At 42.9% G+C, this 22,139-nt stretch overlaps 1 protein-coding gene across 1 annotated transcript in view; it reads right to left on the bottom strand.

The window, feature by feature from the left end:
• MELTF (melanotransferrin) overlaps positions 1-22,139 on the bottom strand; it is a 68,936-nt gene that overhangs the window by 5,329 nt on the left and 41,468 nt on the right. Inside the window, exons 10-13 of the mRNA XM_050963913.1 lie at positions 21,696-21,847; positions 17,999-18,095; positions 7,835-8,029; positions 5,988-6,144 (exon numbers count right to left, since the gene is read on the bottom strand). Coding sequence (XP_050819870.1) covers positions 5,988-6,144; positions 7,835-8,029; positions 17,999-18,095; positions 21,696-21,847 — 601 coding nt within the window. The remainder of the gene's footprint in view (positions 1-5,987; positions 6,145-7,834; positions 8,030-17,998; positions 18,096-21,695; positions 21,848-22,139) is intronic.

Below are 22,139 nucleotides of genomic sequence, written 5' to 3'. Positions count from 1 at the left end.
CTGCTATTTTCTAACTGAGTGTCATCCATTGTAAAAGTGTTCGTAAGCTCTTTTTGCCTTTTCATCTAATATGGCTACTTTCTTCATATCTGTCCACTTTGGAGATAGATTCGTTTGAAAAGAATTCTTTTGTACTTCTGAACTGTCTTAGCCCCAGGAGCTGTGCTAGTCTACATTGACCAATATATGTTGGTTAGCATATATCTACCTCTATATATAACAATCAATATTTATATCTATCTAGCTCATATTAATATGTGTTATCAAGACCATGTATGCAGTAGTGTAGCTAGTGGGGAGCGGGGCAGTGGCTGCTTTCCCATCGAGCACAAGTGGCGCCTTTCTAATTTTACTCACCTGGGAGCGGAAAAAGAAAGGTGCCACCCGCTGCGGCGCTTTTACTGACAGAGCGGTGCTCTGAGTCTTCAGTGGTACTTCGCCGGCGGGCCCTTCACTAGCTCTGGGTGTCTTCAGCAGCACTGAAGCTTCATTGCTGAAATGCTGCTGAAGACCTGCGGAGCGAGTGAAGGTCCTGCTGCTGAAGACCTGGAGCTCCGCCCCCTCAGTAAAAGTGCCACTGCGGGTGATGCCTTTTTTTTTTCCTGCTCCTCTTGTTCCCTTCACCTGGCTACACCACTGCATGAATGTATTAAGCACAGACAGCTTTACACACAAATATTATAGCAGTTCTATAGCCTAAATTGGCCTATACCTTTACTATAACCCTATTCACTCACGCTAAATAGCCCATAATACCTTGCATTAGCTGAAATAAGCTTTGGTGTAAGTAGATAGGAAAGCTGTCAAGATCAGGACATATGAGGTATTTTACCATAGCAAAAGGTAGTGAGTTAGTCTCTCAGGCCAGTACTGGAATATCCCAAAGGAAGAGGACAAGACATAATGGTTGTTCTACCTTGGTACAAACCTAGAAAATATCTTCATGGACCAGTACTTGAAGTACTAGTATCCAAAACAAAGATAAGAATAGGAACAGGACATGTTAAGGAACTAGAACAAATTGATTAGTTGAATTTTAGTGACGTAAAGAAATATGTAATTTGTAAAATTATCATACAAATAAAATCAGCTGAAATGTGTAACAGTGGGAGCACACCTTTTCATAAGGTGAATGTAACAACACTACATGAGACTGGTATTGTATAGAGCCTTTTTCCTGTGCTTTCTTATTATAAGCTCATACCAATAAATTTGTCTGACATTGGTTATTTTGGTTTCCTGAGACTATTTCATGATGAAACAAAGTGCGGTCAAGCAATTGCCTATACATTTTATCAATAACCATATCCAGTAGCTGCTATCGGTATTGATCTATAACTCAAAAGAGCAAGGAATGATTCTTCCTGCTGTAGGATTTTCTTGGCTGTCTGTACAGCTCTCTCAGCCTCTCCACACACTTGTAGGTAATGTAGGCTGCAAGTAATATGATCAAAATCATATTTGGTTCAGAAAGATTTAATAGCTATTCTGTTCAATTTCCCCACTTTTTCCAGTCACTCCTCCTGAAGTCTGTCTATCCCAAATGCTCATGATTCTCTTAGGGTATGTCTACAGTACCCCTCAGATCTATTGGGGATCGATTTATCGCATCTAGTGTAGATGCGATAAAATCAATCCCCGATCACTCTGCCGTCGACTCTGGAACTCCACTGCGGCACGGGGAAGCAGCAGCGGTCGAGTCGATGCCGTCCTCACAGCCAGGGAAATCGACCTAAGATATGCCAACTTCAGCTACGCTATTCACGTAGCTGAAGTTGTGTATCTTAGGTCAACTCCCCCACCACCACCCCGTGTAGACCTACAGAAAATGTTCCCCATAATATAAATCCCAGGTACAGCCTTTACTACTATCAGATCATGATCTTGAATTTCCCCCAAATGTTGTAGCATGAACCTTTTAAATACCTATACACTGTATTAAAGTCTTTCCCATAACTCTTAGGCTAAACATATTCACTTCTTGAAATTTTTCCTCATAAAAAATGTTGTGATCCCCGCATAAGACTTGAGCAGTGGCAGATTACCACACAGGCCAATAGGGCCCATGCCCAGGGGTCCCAGCCAATTTGGGGTTCCTGGAAAAAAAACCTCCCTTCTTCTCAGTCCCGGAGCTGGAGGAACTCTTGTGGGAACAGAGCTTCCCAGGTTTGGGGGCCACAGCAGGGGATGGTGTACACTGGAAAGGAGAGAGTGGCGGGGCAGGAGTGGAATGGGTTGGGGCCATGGGCAGGGCCTCAGGCAGAGGGGGTGGAATGGGGTGGGGCCACAAGCGGATGAAGTGGGGCCATGGGTGGAATGGAGGTGGGCCACAGAAGGGGAGGAATGGGTTGGGACCATGGGTAGGGCCACAGGTGGAAGGGCTGGGATGGGGACACGGTTCTAGTGCCAGTCCCACTCCTCCCCGCACTTGCTCTGGCCCAGGATCCCAGGAGACCTTAATTCAGCTCTAGACTTGAGACACCTTCATGGTGGTACATTATCTTAGAACAAATGGCACAGCTCAGCCACAATGGTATTTGTTGCTTATAATTTTGTTGATTGCTAAATGATTACCTGAAGCTATGAAGTGTGACAGAAGGTCTGGGGTCTGCCACTAATCTACATTCCATGGCAAGGGAAAATTGCTTAGGTGGTTAAAAAGAAAAGTCTGGATAAGCAGGATGCAGCCGGACAAAATTATTTGTCAAAGGCTGTGCTTGAGTTCAATAGTTAGGCATTTGAAAGGCAGCTATTATCTCCTGGAAGGTGGGAAAGCAAGTGCTTGCCAACCCTACTGTATGTGTATTTATCTTCAGAAAAGTGTTTTGGGAAAATATGGTTAGAGCTGTGGTGGGATGGGAGAGGTTTATAAGGGATCTAGGGGGAAGAAATGGGAAACAGCTATCGCTCTGGACACAGGAGCATGAGACTGACACATTTAACAGCAAATGTGAGAGAAGGGAGTTGCTCTTTAGACATGTAAGAGCATTCTTTCTTCTCTAGCTAAGCTAGGGGGGAAAAAAACCTCTCTGGGCTTAGGCTGAGTGAGGTATGTTATGAAAACCATTTATTTTAATTCTCTTTATTTGTCATACATCTTGTTTTAAGGCAGCTACTCATAGACTCAGACTTTAAGGCCAGAAGGGACCATCATGATCATTTAGTCTGACCTGCACAACAAAGGCCACAGAACCTCACCCACCCACTCCTGTAACAGACCAATAATCTCTGGCTGAGTTACTGAAGTGCTCAAATCATGATTTAAAGACTTCAAGTTACAGAGAATCCACCATTTACACTAGTTTAAACCTGCAAGTGACCTGTCCCCATGCTGCAGAGTAAGTCAAAAAACCTGAATGTCTCTGCCAATCTGAGCTGGTAAAAATTCCTTCCTTACCCCAAATATGGTGATCAGTTGGACCCTGAGCATTTGAGCAGCACCCAAAAGCCACACACCAGGAAAGAACAGGTGTCCTTGTGGCTCCTTAGAGACTAACAAATTTATTTGAGCATAAGCTTTTGTGGGCTACAGCCCACTTCATCAGATGCATAGAATGGAACACATAGTAAGAAGATATATATACATACAGAGAACACGAAAAGGTGGAAGTAGCCATGCCAACTGTAAGAGGCTAATTAATTAAGATGAGCTATTATCAGCAGGAGAAAAAAACTTTTGTAGTGATAATCAAGATGGCCCATTTTAGATAGTTGACAAGAAGGTGTGAGGATACTTAACATGGGGAAATAGATTCAATATGTAGCCCATGAAAGCTTATGGCCAAATAAATTTGTTAGTTTCTCAGGTGCCACAAGTACTCCTCTTCTTTTTGCGGATACAGACTAACATGGCTGCTACTCTGACACCAGGAAAGAATTCTCTGTAGTAACTCAGAGCCCTTTCTGTTTAGTATCCCGCTACTGGGGATATTTGCTACTAGCAATCCCAGATTGGCTTTATACCATTTGTACCTATTGGGTGTCTGGGAAGTGGGCGGGCAAAGCCAGCCCTGGGAAAGGGCTGAGACTGTGAAGCAAAGCTTGGGCTGATTGGGGAAGGCAGTAACAGCTGGGGCCACGCCCCAGTCAGGCCCAGCTGGTCCTTATAAGAGGCTGCAAGCCAGAAGCCCAAACAGTCTCTCTCTGCTTTTGGAGGGGAGGGGCTAGCTGCTGGGAAGCTCAGGGTGTCTACAGTGAGGCAGGGCTAGGGGAAGGCCAGAGGGGCTGGGGAGCTCCAGCCTGGAAACCCCCCAGGCTGCAGGCCTAGTATAAAGTCAAATAGGTATTTGGGGTTGCAGGGGGCAGCCCAAGGGCAGAGGAAGGCAACAGGCCCAAACCCTCCTTGCCAGCGATGTGTGGCTTATACTGCAGTCTACCCCAGGGAATTGGGGCTAGTTGGTGACTGGCAGTAGCCTACAACTGAGGTGAGATGATGATAAGGGGTGGGGGTTCCCTGGGGAGGGGAGACCTGAGATTGAGGGGTGTACAGCCAGGGGGCAGCATCCAGTGAAAGGGTCAACTGGAGTCTAGGGAGGGACATGGGGGCCAAGTGGCAGTGGGACACTGGCCTGCAGATGGTGCTCCAAGGTTGGCAGAGCTAATGCCCAGAAGAGACCAACAGGAAGCGCTGCAGGGGTGAGTTCCGCATTCCTACACCATTGTAGCCAGTCTCATCATACCATCCCCTCCATCCACTTATCAAGCTCAATCTTGAAGCCAGTTAGGCAAAGGTTTCTAACCATCCAAGGAGTGAAATTTTGGAACAGCCTTCCCAAGGGTGCAGTGGGGGTAAAAAACCTAATTTCAAACCTAGATTTGTTGATGGCCTGTTTACATCCATTTGTCCACATAGTCTGCCTGAAATGAGAGCCAAATCTTCAAACCTTTTTGAAGAGGAACAGCATGAAGAAAGGAATTGTAAGCTTGTACAGCCTTCCTGCCCTAAAAAAGTCCTGATAGGTTAGGGGTAGGGAGCATATCACACCCTGGCTTTTTGCCATTGGCCGGCCTGCCTCCCATTGTGGGGTGCTATGGCAGCTGGATATTGGCTACTGACAACCTGATAAGTGATCCCCCATTGAAGGGGAGGAATGTCTCTGCAGAACAGAGACAGAGAATTAGCTGTCGGTCACCAGGTTGCTCTAGGTCAATCAAGCTGGCATAGGGAGAGGATTGGGAAGGTGGTGCTGCAGTGGCAGGCTGTTTCATTTTGTGGTGGGAGAAAGACATCAAAGGTGGGGACAGCTGAGAGCAACTGAGCGGAGTCAGGCAAGAGGCAGCAGCATTCGGCATCCCAAGCTCCCAATGCAGCCCAGCATCTGTGACTTCAATAAAGTGCCAATTGGTACCCAAGATGCGGGGGGGAAAGCACTCTGGGTCAGTCTGCTTGGGCTTTTAATTGGGTTAGAGAGCACTAAGCACTGGGGGTTGTGTATACTGTACTATTGCTAGGAAATGTGTAGCTAGGGGTCTACTCCTGGAATTTGCCTTGATTCTGAGTGAGAGTTGCCCTGCTTAGACAAGAGTTTTATTGTTGAGAGCAGTGTTGGTCCTGGGATTAACTCCTGCTTGAGGGAGGGAGGGAGTGTGTGTGTGTGTGTGTGTGTGTGTGTGTGCGCACGTGCACACAGGGATTTGGGTAGGGACAAGGGGAGATGTGCTGCCCAGGGCTGTGATGGGTGCACACAAAGTAAGATGCTTAATGTACCAAAGAGGTGGTATGTCAACAGAGACGTGAGTGATATGAAGTGGAAGCTTTTTGGTATATTTTTATTGCTGGACTTCTGGGAGAGATTTGCAGGACAAGTGCCACGTTAAACTTATTAGAGAGACAAGGTGAGTGAGGTAATATCTTTTACCTGACCTCACCCACCTTGTCTCTCTAATATCCTGGGACCAACATGGCTACAATTACATTGAATACAATAATGCCTCATCTTTTGCAAAATAAGCATCCACGTTGCACAATGATTATGTTTGTTCATTACCTGAAGGCTCCACTGTAGCTATAATAACGTTCCTGGGTACTTGCATCACATTTATTGTTTCCACTATTATCTCCAATGCAAAGCTCACAGAGTTTTGATGGGTAACTGTCCATCTTGGCTGCAGGCACACAGCTAGCAGAGAAAAAGTCACTCACAGCTGGAAAGAGAGATCATAGAATATCAGGGTTGGAAGGGACCTCAGTAGGTCATCCAGTCCAACCTCCTGCTCAAAGCAGGACCAATCCCCAACTAAATCATCCCAGACAGGGCTTTGTCAAGCCTGACCTTAAAAGCATGGAGAGGTGAGTGTCAGCCATTCACAAAACACCTAGATTATAATATCATTTAATTACATGACAATGCAGGTTTCACAAAAAACCAGCAACATGCACATTATATTAGGTTTACTGGAAATGACTAACTATATCTTTCAAAACATCTTCAAAATGCAGTCTAGATTGTTAGCTGGCAAGATAGGCCAAAGGACAGATTGGGTCAGATTCTCCAAGCGCACATGCTCAGTTTATAGTTGGTTAACAAGGGTACAAACTGCTTTGATTACAATAGGCACTTCAGCTGCATTTCTGAAAGTTGGTTTAAGACTTTGCATGTTCAGTTTGTTAAAACACGCAAATCAATTCAGTGCAAAAACGTGCTCTCTATGTAGAGAATACACCTGCACAATACCAGGCCTGCCCACTTCTTTGTTCATTCATTTGCGCACACATTATTAATTAAAAATGTAACTGCAGGGGTAAAAATCTACTTTGAGAACTACTCATTCTGGGCCAAAAGCCTGTAGACTTTGTTTAATCTTTACTCCAATAAGGTCTTGATTAAATAGAAAGTTTTCTGGATTTGGCCCATGCACAATCTGTACACCCAATTAAGCCATAACTTTTCAAATATTTAGCCCAGAAATCTGTTCCTGCCAATCAGTACATATAGGTTGTAAAATACACCAGAACTGTGGGTCAAATTCTCCACCAACTTCCAGTAAATCCTGTCTGATCATATTGTCTTCAGTGGGGTTGCACAAAATTTGGCTCCATGTTTCTTCTTCATTTGGGACTTCCAAGAAAAGTATAACAAAGAGCCTAATCCTGCAAGCCATACTTACACAAGCAGCCTCATTGACAGCAATTATCCCCAGAGGTGCACACTGATGTATAGAGCGTTTATGACACTGTGTAACCCCACACCCTTTCAGATCATTGATGGTGAAAGCATTGGAAGTGTTATGTTTCACTAATGCCACAGCATAGTACATGTTGCTGTTATCAGCTTGTTGGGAAGAAAAAAATAATTGTCTTTTCCTGAGTGTCCTTATTGTTTCATGAAAACCCATTTAGTGGTACCAAGACCACTCAGAGAGGGAGATTAATGAGTCTGTTCTACGGCTTTAGTTAACAGCTATATGGCATTTAGTTCATGCAATAGAGGCTCATGCACTAAGGTCCACAGGCCCCAGGTTCAATCCCACCTGCTGATGACCAAGGTCTATCAGTGTTAGGACTGCTTGCAAGAGAGGAGGGGCTGAAGGACTGGGGCCACATTGTTTTGTGGTGAGTTAACCATAAGATGAAATGGTGGAGGGGGGGAGAGATTTTTCTATTCTACAAAAGGAATTTCTCAATGTGATGCACATAGATTTACATGCATCACTCCCATGAACCTTCCCAGGCATAACAGACCTAATCCTCAGGCATCAAGATATTCATTTAATACCAACATGAAACACACTAGTATAACACAGAGCTACGAAACTTCTCTTGGGACTTTTCTTCCCCAAATAAAAAAGGCACAGCCAAACTGTCACTGCATCTTCTGCTGTGTGGAACCCTTACCTTGAGGAATATTGCAGTCCATGGGCCTAATAAAGCCCCTTTTAATTAGAACACCAATAGGGATGTTCCATCCAGCCATTCTCCCATATCCTGTGTGGCAGGACTTCTTCCCTTTCAGATCATTGATGGTGAAAGCATTGGAATTGTTTCGTTTCACTAATGCCACAGCATAGTACATGTTGCTGTTGTCGTCAGCTTGTTGGGAAGAAAAAAAGAATTATGCCTTTTTCCTGAGTGTCCTTATTGTTTCATGAAAACCTGATTGATATGTCTGATCAATTATATCTCATTTGCTGCTAAATTCCTAACTCATCCTACATGAAAGTTATGAAACATGAAATGTCATTTTTCCTCCTTTCATTATATATGTATTCTTAATTAGTGTTTTATACTAACAATCTGACATTCATGTGGAGCCTTTCATTTATATAGATGTCTTTACTGCTGCCTTAATATAGAGATGGGTCTGAATTGCTTTTTCAAATGCCATGAAAATATTTCTATAAACATTAGTTTTTAGGAATTACCCCCCCACACACAAACACCTTTTTCCCCACTTTAATTTTGCAAAATCCTCCATTTGGGTCCTAAGCTACATGACAAAGCTGTTTAAAAAGCACATTGCTTATATGCAACTTTTACAGATTTGGAGGAAAAGCTCTAAACATTTTGCAGCTTTCCATAGGTTCACCTTGATGACAAACAACAACACTAGTCAGCCTTTCATCACTCTACTTTTGAAAGATATCAGTGAGGGGAAGAATTTGATCTCAGCTAGAACTTAATATATAAATTTCTGTATTTTTTTCTGTGAACGTTCTTTCATTTATCCCCTGAGTGAAAAATTATTTTTGACACAGACAACAAAAGCTATGAACTAACACCACAAAACTCCAGAAACCTTCACATCTTCGCAGAACTGGTGAAGACAAAAAATCACCAGTAACGTTTTGGGTAAACAATGTTACTCAGCCCTTTATTCGCAACTCATTGCTAGAGCACAAAATATTGTTGTGTGTGGGTGAACAGAAAGGGCAGTAAGACATGCACGAGGTCAGATCATCAAAGAATAAGCAATAGAGCAGCCAGAGTCTGCCACTGTTTTGTTCTGAGGCCTCCCCTATCTGTGCCTCACTTTCCCTATTTGTAAAATGAGGATAATGATATTTATCCTCCTTTTTAAAGTGCTCTGACATGTATTGATGAAAAATGCTACATGAATACTAAGTGTGATTATTGTGCAACCCAAGTAATACGCAGGCAAAGTCCATTGACTTCTAAAGAGATGTGCGCACACTTAAGCAGCGGTGAATATGGCTATGTAAAATATGCCATTGACAAATGCAAAGTTCTAATGTGGGAAAGACTAATTGGAACTATCCAGACACTATACTGGGGGTGTCAGCTAAGGAAAAGAACATGGGAATCATTGTAGACAGCTCACTGAAGACCTCTGGTCAGTGTACAACTGCGGTTAAAAAACTAATAAAAATTAGGAATAGAGAATAATATGGAAAATATTATTAGTCCATTATATAAATCAATGGGCTGCCTCCACTAGAATACTGTGCATAGTAATAGCCACTCCAGCTCAAAATGGCTATTGCAGAAATATATGGGAGTGGGATGTGCCAAAAATGTGTGACAAGAATGTTTGGGGCCTGGAAAGACTTTCATATGAAAAGAGACTGAAAAGGCAGGAATTGCTTAATAGATTATAAGGCCAGAAAAGGACCACTGTGATCATCTAGTCTGATGACCTGTATATCATAGGCTGAATAAGACTTCCTGAATTAATTCCTGGTTGAACTAGAGCATATCACTTAGAAAAACATCCAATCTTGATTTAAAAATTGCCAGTGATGAAAACTCCACCACAACCCTTGGTAAGTTGTTCAAATGGTTAATTATCCTTTCTGTTAAAAAGTTGTAACTTATTTCCAGTCTGAATTTGTCTAGCTTCATCTTCCAGTCATTGTATGTTGACTGGAGAGGCATTGAGAGTGAGGCTGCTGGTGGGGGTTGAGCACCCACCATTTTTTTCCTGTGGGTGCTCCAGCCCTGAAGCACCCACGGAGTTGGCGCATATGTAACTTCCTTTCATCTACCTGAAAGTCATAGAATCCTAGGACTGGAAGGGATCTGGAGAGCTCATCTAGTCCAGTCCTCTGTAGTCATGGCAGGATTAAGTATTATCTAGACCATCCCAGACAGGTGTTTGTCTAACCTGCTCTTAAAAAGCTCTAGTGATGGAGTTTCCCCAACCTCCCTAGGCAATTTATTCCCGTGCTTAACTATGCCGACAAGAAGTTTTTCCTAATGTCCAACATAAACCACCCTTGCTGCAATTTAGGCCCATTGCGTCTTGTCGTATCCTTAGAAGTTAGCAAAAAATTTTTTCTCCCTCTTCCGTGTAACAACCTTTTATGTTCTTGAAAATTATCATGGCTCCTCTGTCTTCTCTTCTTCACACTAAACAAACCCAATTTTTTTTCGATCTTCCCTCATTGGTCATGTTTTCTAGACCTTCAATCATTTTTATTACTCTTTTCTGGACTTTCTCCAATTTGTCCACATCTTTCCTGAAATGTGACACCCACAACTGGACAAAATACTCCAGTTGAGGCCTAATCAGTGTGGCATAGAACAGAAGAATTACTTCTCTTGTCTTGCTTATAACACTCCTGCTAATACATCCCAGAATGATGTTTGCTTTTCTGTGTGTGTGTGCAAGTGTTACACTGTTGACTCATATTTAGCCTGTGATCTGCTATGACCCTTGCTACACAATCAATTTCTATTTTGTACGTTTGTAACTGATTATACCTTCCTAAACGGAGCACTTCGTATTTTTCCTTATTGAATTTCATCCTATTTGCTTCAGACCATTTCTCCAGTTTGTCCAGATCATTTTGAATTTTAATCCTATCCCGCAAATCACTTGCAACCTCTCCCAGCTTGGTATCATCCACAAACTTTGTAAATGTACTCTCTATGCCATTATCTAAATAATTGATGAAGATATTGAACAGAATTGGACCCAGAACTGATCCCTGAAAGACCCCACTCATTATGCCCTTCCAGACTGACTGTGAACCACTGATAACTACTCTCTGGGAATGGTTTTCCAACCAATTATGCACCCATCATCTAGAAGTTCCATCTAGGTCAGGGGTAGGCAACCTATGGCACGTGTGCTGAAGGCAGCATGCGAGTTGATTTTCAGTGGCACTCACACTGCCCGGGTCCTGGCCACTGGTCCAGGGGGCTCTGCATTTTAATTTAATTTTAAATGCAATTTCTTAAACATTTTAAAACCTTATTTACTTTACATACAACAATAGTTTAGTTATATATTAAAGACTTGTAGAAAGAGACATTTTAACGTTTTTAGAAGGTATTACTGGCACACGAAACCTTAAATTAGAGTAAATAAATGAAGACTTAGCACAACACTTCTATAAGGTTGCCGATCCCTGATCTAGGTTGTATTTCCCTAGTTTATTCATGAGAAGGTCATGCAAGACAGTATCAAAGGCCTTACTAAAGTCAAGATATACCACATCTACCACTTTCCCCTATTCACCAGGTTTGTTACCCTGTCAATGGAAGTTATCAGGTTGCTTTGTTCTTCACAGATCCATGTTGACTGTTACTTATCCCCTTATTTTCTTCTAGGTGTTTGCAAATTGATTGCTTAATAATGTGCTTCATTTTCTTTCCAGGTATTGAAATTAAGCTGACTGGTCTGTAATTTCCCAGATTGTCTTTATCCCCTGTTTACATATTGGCACTATATTTGCTTTTTTCCAGTCCTCTGGAATATCTCCTGTCTTCCATGACTTTTTGAAGATAATCACTAATGGCTCAAATATCTCCTCAGTCAGCTCCTTGAGTATTCTAGGATGTATTTCATCAGGCCCTGGTGACTTGAAGACATCTAAATTGTCTAAGTAACTTTTAATTTGTTTTTTCCATATTTTAGTCTCTGATCGTACCTTATTTTCACTGTCATTCATTGTTAGATGTCTAATGACGTTGGCCTGCTAAACCCAGGGTTGTGAGCTCAATCCTTGAGGGGGGCCATTTAGGGATCTGGGGCAAAAATCTGTCTGCGGATTGGTCCTGCTTTGAGCAGGGGGTTGAACTAGATGACCTCCAGAGGTCCCTTCAAACCCTGATATTCTAGGATTCTTACTACTAACCTTTTAAGTGAAAACAAACAAGAGTCATTTAGCACTTCTGCCATTTCCACACTTTCTGTTGTTTTTTTTCATCCTCACTGAGTAATGGGCCTACCCTGTCCTTGGTCTTCCTCTTGCTTCTAATGTATTTGTAGAATATTTTGTTACCCTTTGTTTCTAACTAGTTTAATCTCATTTTGTGCTTTGGCTTTTCTAATTTTGTCCCTACATACTTGTGGTGTTTGTTTATATTCATCCTTTGTAATTTGACCTAGATTCCACTTTTTGTAGACATCTTTTTTTTGAGTTTTACATCACTGAAGATCTCCTGGTTAAGCCAGGGTGGTTTCCTGCTATACTTTGCTATGCAGTGGGATAGTTTGTTTTTGTGCCCTTAATGTCTCTTGAACTGTTTTCTCCCCTTAGACTTGCTTCTTCATGTCTCTTCTAACAATTAAATTCTGTAGTGTTGATGCTTCTTTGAAGGAAAAGCAAGTACCTTCTCCTTTGCCATGGTTAGTATGATTGACTGGCCAGCCAGCATTCTCAGAAAACTGCTGCAAGACGGGATCATCTTTAAATGACACACACTGCCTTCCACAGTCCCCTTTTTATACATTCAAGGATCACATTGGCCCTTTTGGCCACAGCATCGCTCTGAGAGCTCAAGTTCAGGTGATCATGCACAATGCTCTCCAACGTTATTTTCAGAGTCACTGTTTCCCAGGCTAGAGTACCCCCCATCCTGTAACTAGGGCCTACATTCTTTGTTTTTAGGTGTTTAACTTTACATTTGGTCAAATCAAAATGCATATTGTTTTTGTGCTCAGCTTACCAAGTCATCCAAATCACTCTGTATTAGTGATCTGTCTACTTCATTATTTACCATTCCCCAAATCTATATCATCTGTAAACTTATCATTAATGATATTACGTTTGTTCCAGGTCATTGATTAAAAATAGCATAGATCAAAAACACACCTGCTTGATTATGATTCCCTATTTACAATTACATTTTGAGACCTGTCAGTTAGCTGCTTTTTTCATCCATGTAATATGTGCTGTGTTAATTTTGTATCTTTCTAGTTTTTTAATAAAAATATTGTGTAATACCAGGTCAAATGCCTTACTAAAGTCTAAATATATTACATCAACAGATTACCTTAATCCACTGAATTTATAAACTCTTAAAAAAATCAAGTTAGTTTGAGAGGCTCTATTTTCATAGAACCATAGGGTTAGAAGGGACTGCCAGGGTCATCTAATCTAACCCCCCTACCAAGATGCAGGATTAAACCATAAACCATGTTGACTGGCATAACTGCCTGCTGCAGAGGTCAGAGATTTTAAGGCCAGAGTGCACCGTTATGATCTCTAGTCTGACCTCCTTCATAACACAGGCCAGAGAACCTCATCCAGCAATTTGTGTATCAAGCCCATAACTTCTGTTTGAGCTATAGCATATCCATTGGCAAGAAAACCAGTCTTCATTTAGACTTCAAGGTGAAGGAGAATCCACCATGTCCCTGGGTAAACTGCTCCAATGGTTAATTATATTCTCTGTTAAAAATTTCTAGTCTGAATTTGTCTAGCTTCAGCTTCCACCACTGAATTTTGTTCCCTATATAAATAATTGTTGTTCATGTAATCAAGTCAGTTATTAAACTAGTAGATAGGGGGTAATCTGTGGACATGATAATCTTAATTTTAGTAAGGCTTTTGACAGAGACCCACATGACATTCTCAAAGGCAAACTGTGATAACATGCAGTGTGTGCACAACTGGCTGAAAGGCCATATCGTTATCAGCAGCTCAATGTCAAAGTTGGAGGACATGTCTAGTGGGGGGGTCACTCTTGGGCCTGGGGCCATTCAATATTTTATTAATGACTTGGATGATGGAGTGGAGAGCAGGCTTATAAATTTGCAGATGATACCAAGATGGGAGGTGTTAACACTTTGTAGGACCCAATTAGAATTCATAATAACCTTGACAAATTGGAGAACTGGTCTGAAATCAACAAGATGAAATTCAGTGAAGACAAGTGCAAAGTACTACATTTAGGAAGGAAAAATCAAGTGCACAGCTACCATATGGAGAATAACTGGCTAAGTGGTAGTACTGCTGACAAGGATCTGGGGATTCTAGTGGATCACACACTGAATGAGTCAACAATATGATGCAGTTGCAAGAAAGGCTAATATCATTCTGGGGTGTATTAATAGGAGTGTTATATGCGTGACAGACCCAGACCAGTGGGGTACAGGAGTCTGGTAGAGAGCAAATATACTGGTCACTGGATGAGTGGTTTTCTGTTCCCTGAGTGACCAGAGCAGGGGCTGCATCAGGAACCTGCTAGAACCAGTTCAGGCAGACAGGCTGATTAGATCACCTGCAGCCAATCAAGACAGGCTAATCAGGGCACCTGGGTTTAAAAAGGAGCTCACTCCAGTCAGGCAGGGGGGAGCAAGAGGAGAGGAAGTGTATGAGAGGAGCTGAGAGCAAGAGGCACAAGGAGCTGAGAGGGAGAGGGTGTGCTGCTGGAGGACTAAGGAGTACAAGCTTTATCAGACACCAGGAGGAAGGTCCTGTGCTGAGGAGAAAGAAGGTGTTTGGAGGAGGCCATGGGGAAGTAGCCCAGGGAGTTGTAGCTGTCATGCAGCTGTTACAGGAGGCACTATAGACAGCTGCAATCCACAGGGCCCTGGGCTGGAACCCAGAGTAGAGGGCGGGCCTGGGTTCCCCCTAAACCTCCCAACTCCTGATCAGACACAGGAGGAGTTGATCCAGACTGTGGGGGAGATCACTGAGGTGAGCAAATCTGCCAATAAGCGCAGGACCCACCAAGGTAGAGGAGGAACTTTGTCACATATGTAAGACATGAGAGCTTAATCTGCAGCAAGGGAGATTTAGGTTAGATGGTAGGAAAAACTTTAAGGATAGTTAAGCTCTGGAATAGGGAGACTGTGGAATCCCCATCATTGGAGGGTTTCAAAAACAGGATAGACAAACAGCTGTCAAGAGATGATCTAGTCTAGATATACTCAATCCTACCTCAGTGCAGGGGGCTGGACTAGATAACCCTTGCAGCCCTGTGATTCTGTGATCACTGCATTTGAGGACACAGTCCCCCATGTTTGAAGTGTGAGCGGCATTCTTTGGGCTAGATTCACAGAGAGGATTTAAGGGTTGCAACACCTAACTCCTAGGAGTGAGCCCTGCAGTCCAGCAGAGTTCATAGTCCCATGTTAGGTTACGTGGAGAGTCAGTCAACTAAGACAGGGATTCAGAGATGCCAGCAAGCTGCAAGGGGAGTCACGTATTCTAGTCAGTAGGAAATGTTAGAGGGAGCTGCCTTCCTTCACTCATGATTCTTAATCATGACCCTTCTCCTGGAGTTTGGCACCTAAAGCTAGGTCAGCTGCTTAAGGAGACCATGACCTATGGGGAAATGGGGGAGTCCATTGTAGGCACTCTCTTGGGAGGTGGGAGACCTGCTCTTTCAGATTTGGAGCAGGGACTTCAACCCACGTCTTCCACCTCCCAGGAGAATGCCCCAGCCACTGGGCTACTGGTGATTATGGAATGGAAGGGGTCTCAAACTCTCTTGTGGAAGTTGCTCCACTTTGTATAAATAAGTATTCATTGGGCCAGAAAGAGAGACAGAGGAAGACATGAGTGATTCTAGCCTAGTGGTTAGGGCACTTGGTTCAATCCCTGCTTCAAGTCAGGGATTAAACCTGAGTCTCCTGCATCCCAGGTGAGTGCCCTAAAACCAGGTAGACTGGGACACACATGTACAGTTAGCTGCTCAAAATCCTGACTTGCTTCCCCTGTCTGTCTTCTGTGCTGTTTGGGCCTGACAGCATGCATACTGAATTGGGCCTGGCAGCTGAAACAGATTGGGGATTGCCTAGTTTGAAACACCTGCTGGGACTTAGGTGTGAGCTAGGGTGCCAAGCAACTTGGTGCCCTCAGGACTTAGGCAACTTTGAACATGCCCACCACTTGTAGGGTGAGGTGGCAGCTGAGTGGTGGTTTCGTGAATGTCAGTGGTACCTAAATGTTGATACCTTTGTGCCTTTAGCCCTTTGTTCCTAAATGTTGCATCTGATGGTATTAGAATAAATGTGGTTAAAATAAGCCTGCCTTATCAAGCAATCCATATTGCTCTGTATAACTGACCTACCTCCATCATTAGTTACTCCTCTACCAAATTTTTTTGTCACTGCAAATCTTACTCATGATGATTTAATATTTTTTCCAGATCATTGAAAAAGATATTGAATAGCATTGAGCCAAGAACACATTGTTGTGTCACTGTGATGCTTTGTACCTTGGGGGAAAACCCCATGTTCATTCTTGTAAAATGATTGTGTGGTATCCAGTGCAAAGTTATCATGTTGGGTGTCTTCAGAAGGCTCATGATGTACTGAGCACTGTTGTTATAGTGATGTTATAGTTATGTTATGAGTTATAATTTCATGTATATAGTTACGAGGCTGAACATGCATCCTCATGGCTTAAAGCAAGCCCAGACAAAAACTCTCCAAAGAGCATAGAGGCAGTTAACACCTCATCAGGACAGGTATGGGAAAAACCCAGCCCAGCCTCACAGGAACAAAAGAATCTGTTAGACTCTCAAGGGAGTCACCTCTACCCCACCTTCCTTTGGTCAGTTTGGAACTGTGATGATGTAATGCTCACCTGATTCTGAAGGGTGGGTGCAAAGCCAAGAGGGAAGAAAGGACATGATAAAAGGGAGAGACATTTGCCATGCTCTCTCTTCCACCTACATCTACAGACATCACCACCAAGCGACTGAAGTGCAGATCAAAGGATAGGAGCCTGGCTGAAGAGCAGCCAGTTTGTGGTGAGAAGCATCTAAGGGCTTGTCTACACTGGCAATTTACAGTGCTGCAATTTTCTCTTTCAAGAGTGTGAAAAAACACCCCCCCTCCGAGTGCAGCAAGTTTCAGCACTGTAAAGCACAAGTGTAGATATCATCCCAGCACTGGTGCAACTGGGCTAGATAGATCACTTGGTCTGTTTCAGTATGGCAATGCCTATGACCCTGTGACTTTAACAAGATCAATCTTTAAAGCACAGGCTCTTTTCATGGTCAAGTAGGGTTACAGCTGAACTGTGAGGCTCCCAAGCATGGGCGGCATGTGAACTGCTGTCTGGGGAAGGCTAGCCCCACCACCACCACTTCCACCTGAGGTCTTGCCCCTTCCCTCACCGGAATCCCCCACCCTCACCTTGGCCGTCAACCCCTGCCTCAGGCTAGCCCATGTGGCCCCAGCCCAGGAGCATCCGGCTGGGGCCACCACACAAGGGGAGCTGCAGAGGCAGGCCTGGGGACGGAGCCTTGGCAGGGCCATGTCAGGCTGAGCCTCCCCAAACAGCCAATCTCCTAAGTTATATCCTTAATTCATAAAGAGTTCATACTGTATTATAAAATGCTAAAACTCTTATAATTTATCATAATTTCAGAAAATATAGCAAATATACATGTTACATAGTCGGAAGCTGCACCATAGTGCAGATCAGTTGTCTACACAGTTCTGTACCCTTCCTTCACCAGTGACTAATGCCAGAGGGTCAGAGAGAGAGAGACAAAAACTTTCTATAATGCACCTAATTGTGCAAGACTGCATGTTTTATGTGACAGTATATTGTAAGATGTCCGAACTGATCAGAAAGGAGATGGATATTTTTGAAGTTCATGCTCAGTACATGATGTAAACCTCATTCCCACCTGATGATCTCAGTTAACAGACTACCAGGGCAACCCAGTTCTATCAACACTGAGTTACGTAAGTTCAAGGTGTGGTTGGTTTTTTTTGGATCAAATATATTGTTTAACTTCCGTCTGAAAAATGATTTTCCAGACAGATCCACTGACATAAAACTATGTTTCTAGAGTGTTTTCAAACAGCCTGGAAAACAGAAACCCTATGTTCTCTGCTCTTCTTACCAGAGTAACTTTCCCCAGCAGCTGGCACTAGGCCATACATCTTTCCAGCTATATAAATATCAACTCCATCCACACTTACAGCATCACTTTCTTTTTTCTGAAAGGAAATAAAATTCATGAGTTGTGTGAAAAGAAATCTTTGCTAGACACAGTGATGACGCACGTCTAGTTCAAGATCTCTCAGAACAAGAATCCAGGAGGCACAATATCAGCTGCCTCCTCCTCTATCACCCCTGAAGTGAGTCCTGGCCTAGTAAAAATAATACTTCCAGGTCTTGCACCACACACCAATCTACTTTAAGCAGATTCTTCAGCTGGTTGTGGATAAGCCAAAGTGATTTTTCTGTCAAATCAAACCTGTACATTTCAGAATAAAACCTAACAACCAGACAAGCCTTAGATGCAAAAATGCAGACATACAATCTCCATAGCAACAGATTTAACCCTTAGGATGCTGGCCAGTGTTAAGGAGTCAAGAAGGTTAGATCACTAGAGTCATTGGTGACGCTGTGGTGGGAAGGCTTTTGGCCTCTGAAGGTATGTTTACGCGGCAAAAATCCCCCGTGGTAGTTAATCTCAGAGCCCAGGTCTATAGACTTTGGTTTGCGGGGCTCACGCTACGGTGCTAAAAATAGCTGTGTAGATGTTTGGGCTGCTTGGGTTCTAAATCTCATGCCCCTATCCATACATCAGAGCTCAAGCTTGAATGTCTACAAGACTATTTTTAGTACTGTAGTGCTATCCTGTAGACCTGGGTTCTGAGAGGCACTGCCGCAGGGTTTTTTGTTTTTTTTTTTGGTCATATAGACATACCTTGAAGACCCAGTCAGATTATGATTTTTGCTAAGGTGAGTTTCAACAAGCCCCATATCCTTTTGACAGAAACTCCTCTCCTCCATGGCATTCCTCTTCCATTTTCCCACTGCTAGTCCTGGCCACGTTCTCATGCTAGGATCCATCCCATGGATGGTGGATCACAGGGAGCCCAAAGCAGGGGTGGGAATTAACTGGGAAAACAGAGAGCTTGTCTTCACTGCAACAGTTAGCACACTCGAGTCACTGTACTTGAGCTAATTTAGCTCAAGTGAGATTGACCACACTTCAAAACAGCACTGGAGTTACACATAGTTATTGGATTAGCTGTTGCTGTTGCATCCCTTCTGCATTACTAGCTCCAACATCAGGACTGCTTGAGAGCTTCAACCCCTCCCCACTTGCCACACTGGCCAACCAGTTCATGTTTAGAGCACCATTTAACTTGAGCTAGGGATTTTTGCGTGTGGACAGGAGTCGAGTTAGGGGTAACACTTAAGTTACAACTCACGGTAACTGTGCTATAACGACACACCCTTAGCTGTATTATTGGGTCATGGGACATGTCTCAGTCTCAACAGGGACAGGACGTGGTGGACCTCAGTTCTATTAGTGATGTTTCAGCAAGTTTCCTCTAAAATGGACAAACACAATAAAACAGAACTCAAATTCAACTTCAGATTGCTGAAGAATTTATACAGAGGCCTTTATTACTTATTTAACTGTAAAATAAATTCTGCCCCAGGGATAGTTTAATTGAATTTCTATGTGTAATCTAATAGCATTCTTCTCCCGTCAAAGCAGCACAGTGGACATAGTCACGGTAGCTGCAATTTAATACTGGATGCAAGAGGCAGACTCATCTTTTTAAATAAAGTGAGTACATAACTAATCTTGTTTGTAAGTGGCACCGATGGATTTCAGCTGATACAATATCGTGTATCCATAGATCTTTTAACAAATCGATAGCCACCTAGGCTTCACAGCTATCACTATTCTGCACCTCAGAATTATTCAAAACTTCATGGAGGTAATAGGGATAAAACTCAGATATTCAAGTCTTTCCCAAAGCTCTTAAGCTAAATAAATTTAATTTTTTTTCTTGTAAAACAAATTTTCTAATCCTCATATAAGACTTATATCCTTGAAACACTTTGGCAGTAGTGCACGATCTTAGACTAATGGCATAGCTTATACAAGTCACAACTGCATTTGCTGCTTATTGGCCTGATAGAGTGGAATAGGACTATCAAATTGTGAAGACTATTTTGTACCTGTATTAAAATACTGGCATTGTGGCTGTGTTAGTTTGGCTCTACCATGGGGCAGCCTGTTATGTAATATTCCAGACAGCCACCTTGCTCACAAAAGGCATTTGACACCTTGTTGAAAGACCACCACAGAGCCATCAAGGTTAAAAATCTCTTGACTTTGCCTTTCAGCTACTCACCTGGAGCAATACTGAGGAGTATACCGAGGCCTACAGAGTGAAAGCAGAAGAAGCAAGCACACTGAGGTATTTGGAACTTCAGCTGGCACAAAAATGGAGGACCTAGTTAAGAGAAGGGTTCTGCTCTGTATAGGAGGGCCAACCATTGCTACATGTAAGCAGGACTTCAGGAGAGGATTGCAAGAGGGCTCTGCACAGCCAGAAATCCTGACAAACCATGGACTGTACAGACAAGGTAAGCCCAGACTAGACAGAGTGTGCCTTGGGACTTTGGTTATTTGAAAAAGACCTGTAACTCTCAAGTGCTTTAAGAGTAGTCACTGTGGCACAGGTGTTAGAACCAGGGGTGCAGTGCACCCTCTGGCTGGAAGTGGTTTCCATTATACACAGGGTTTACAGTTTTGTTCAATGGCTCTCAGCATCCCCACTATAAAAATTGTTCCAGCACTCCTGCACCATGGTTAAGAAATTCTTTCTCTAAGCCTTTGTTCTTTGCTGCCCTGCCATGTTGATCCCAAAGGGGTTAAACAAGTATGCCCATAGCCTAAGTAGAACTGGAAGGGGTGGCACATGTAAGCAACTGGGGGGCTCAGAAGGCCTCAGAAACTGATTCTGGATTATAGGGCAGTTGGGCAGCAGTACCCCATGTTAAAAGAAAGGCATCAAACAAGAGGTCTGAGCCCAGGAGTATGTGCTAGACTGCCAGAACTAGAAACAGTTACTCGATTCCCCAGATCCACCTGGCTTTGAAGCACATTGGATCCAGCCATTGGGGCCACTTTCAACGGACTGGTGATTTTACAATATGGTACTAGGCCACTTTTTAACAAGAAATTTATTGATTGGTAAATAACATTAATCTATCTAGTGTGACAGAAGGTCTGAAGTCCGCCAGTAATCTGAACAAATTTTTAAAAAAAACAAGGCTGGATGAGTTGGACAAAGCCAGACAAAATTATCCGTGAACTGCTGTACCTGTTGTCTGCAGGTAAGTATTTGAAAGGCAGCTATTAATCACTGCTAAAGGACTTCCTTTCTCTTAGTTTCAGACCGCCTATTGAAGGGTGGAAAGGCAAGTGTTTGCCAACCTCAATGTTTATGTATTTATCTTTAAAATATTTTGGGAAAACAGAAGTGGAAGAGATATCAGAGGTGAAGAAATAGGAAACAGATATCTCTCTGGACACAGCAGCATGAGATCCTCACTCCAAAATCTCAGGCCTCTACCACAAGACCTACAGCGAATCCTCTATAATCTCCTGGATTTACCAACCAGTGCCTGCTGCTCACATACAGAGCCAATGTCACACAGTTGAGTAGTTCTGATTCTATCCAGCAGAGGACACTTGTACATGTACTCATTAACTCATGCATTACAATATATTCATGGCCAAGAACCAGTATGGTTCATACAAAGCATAGTAACAAGCCCACCTGGATCATTTCCATACACTGTTCTGTTGTCTTGGCTGAAACACACTGGATCTCTGGTTTCAAGTTCTTTTTTTTAAAGGCAATAGCCATTTCACTACATTTCCAGATCTCCTCAGTGAGCACAACGCACCATCGCAGGCTTTCTGGTAACCCTGCATTAAATTTGAAAGAAAATAATAGGGATTAAATGTAAAAGATGTAAACATGTATATATTCTGCTCATTACCATATACCTGGGCCCCTCACCTTATTAAAAATGCACACTTAGAGATGAACCCAGTGGTAGCAAACCTCACAATACAGAAAAGAGGACTGGTGTGTAATGAATATAAAGACAGTTCTTTACTGATACTTATGACACAAACAGACCCCATGGTTCTCTCTAGCTCCTAAACTAAGAAAACACTGCCTGTGCTGCTTAATGGTACCACACAGGGTCTCCCT

This window comes from Gopherus flavomarginatus, chromosome 8 (genome assembly GCF_025201925.1).
Source record: "Gopherus flavomarginatus isolate rGopFla2 chromosome 8, rGopFla2.mat.asm, whole genome shotgun sequence".
Taxonomy (NCBI): domain Eukaryota; kingdom Metazoa; phylum Chordata; order Testudines; family Testudinidae; genus Gopherus; species Gopherus flavomarginatus.
The sequence above is the reverse complement of the archived record's forward strand: the minus strand, read 5'-3'. Positions and strand labels throughout refer to the sequence as shown.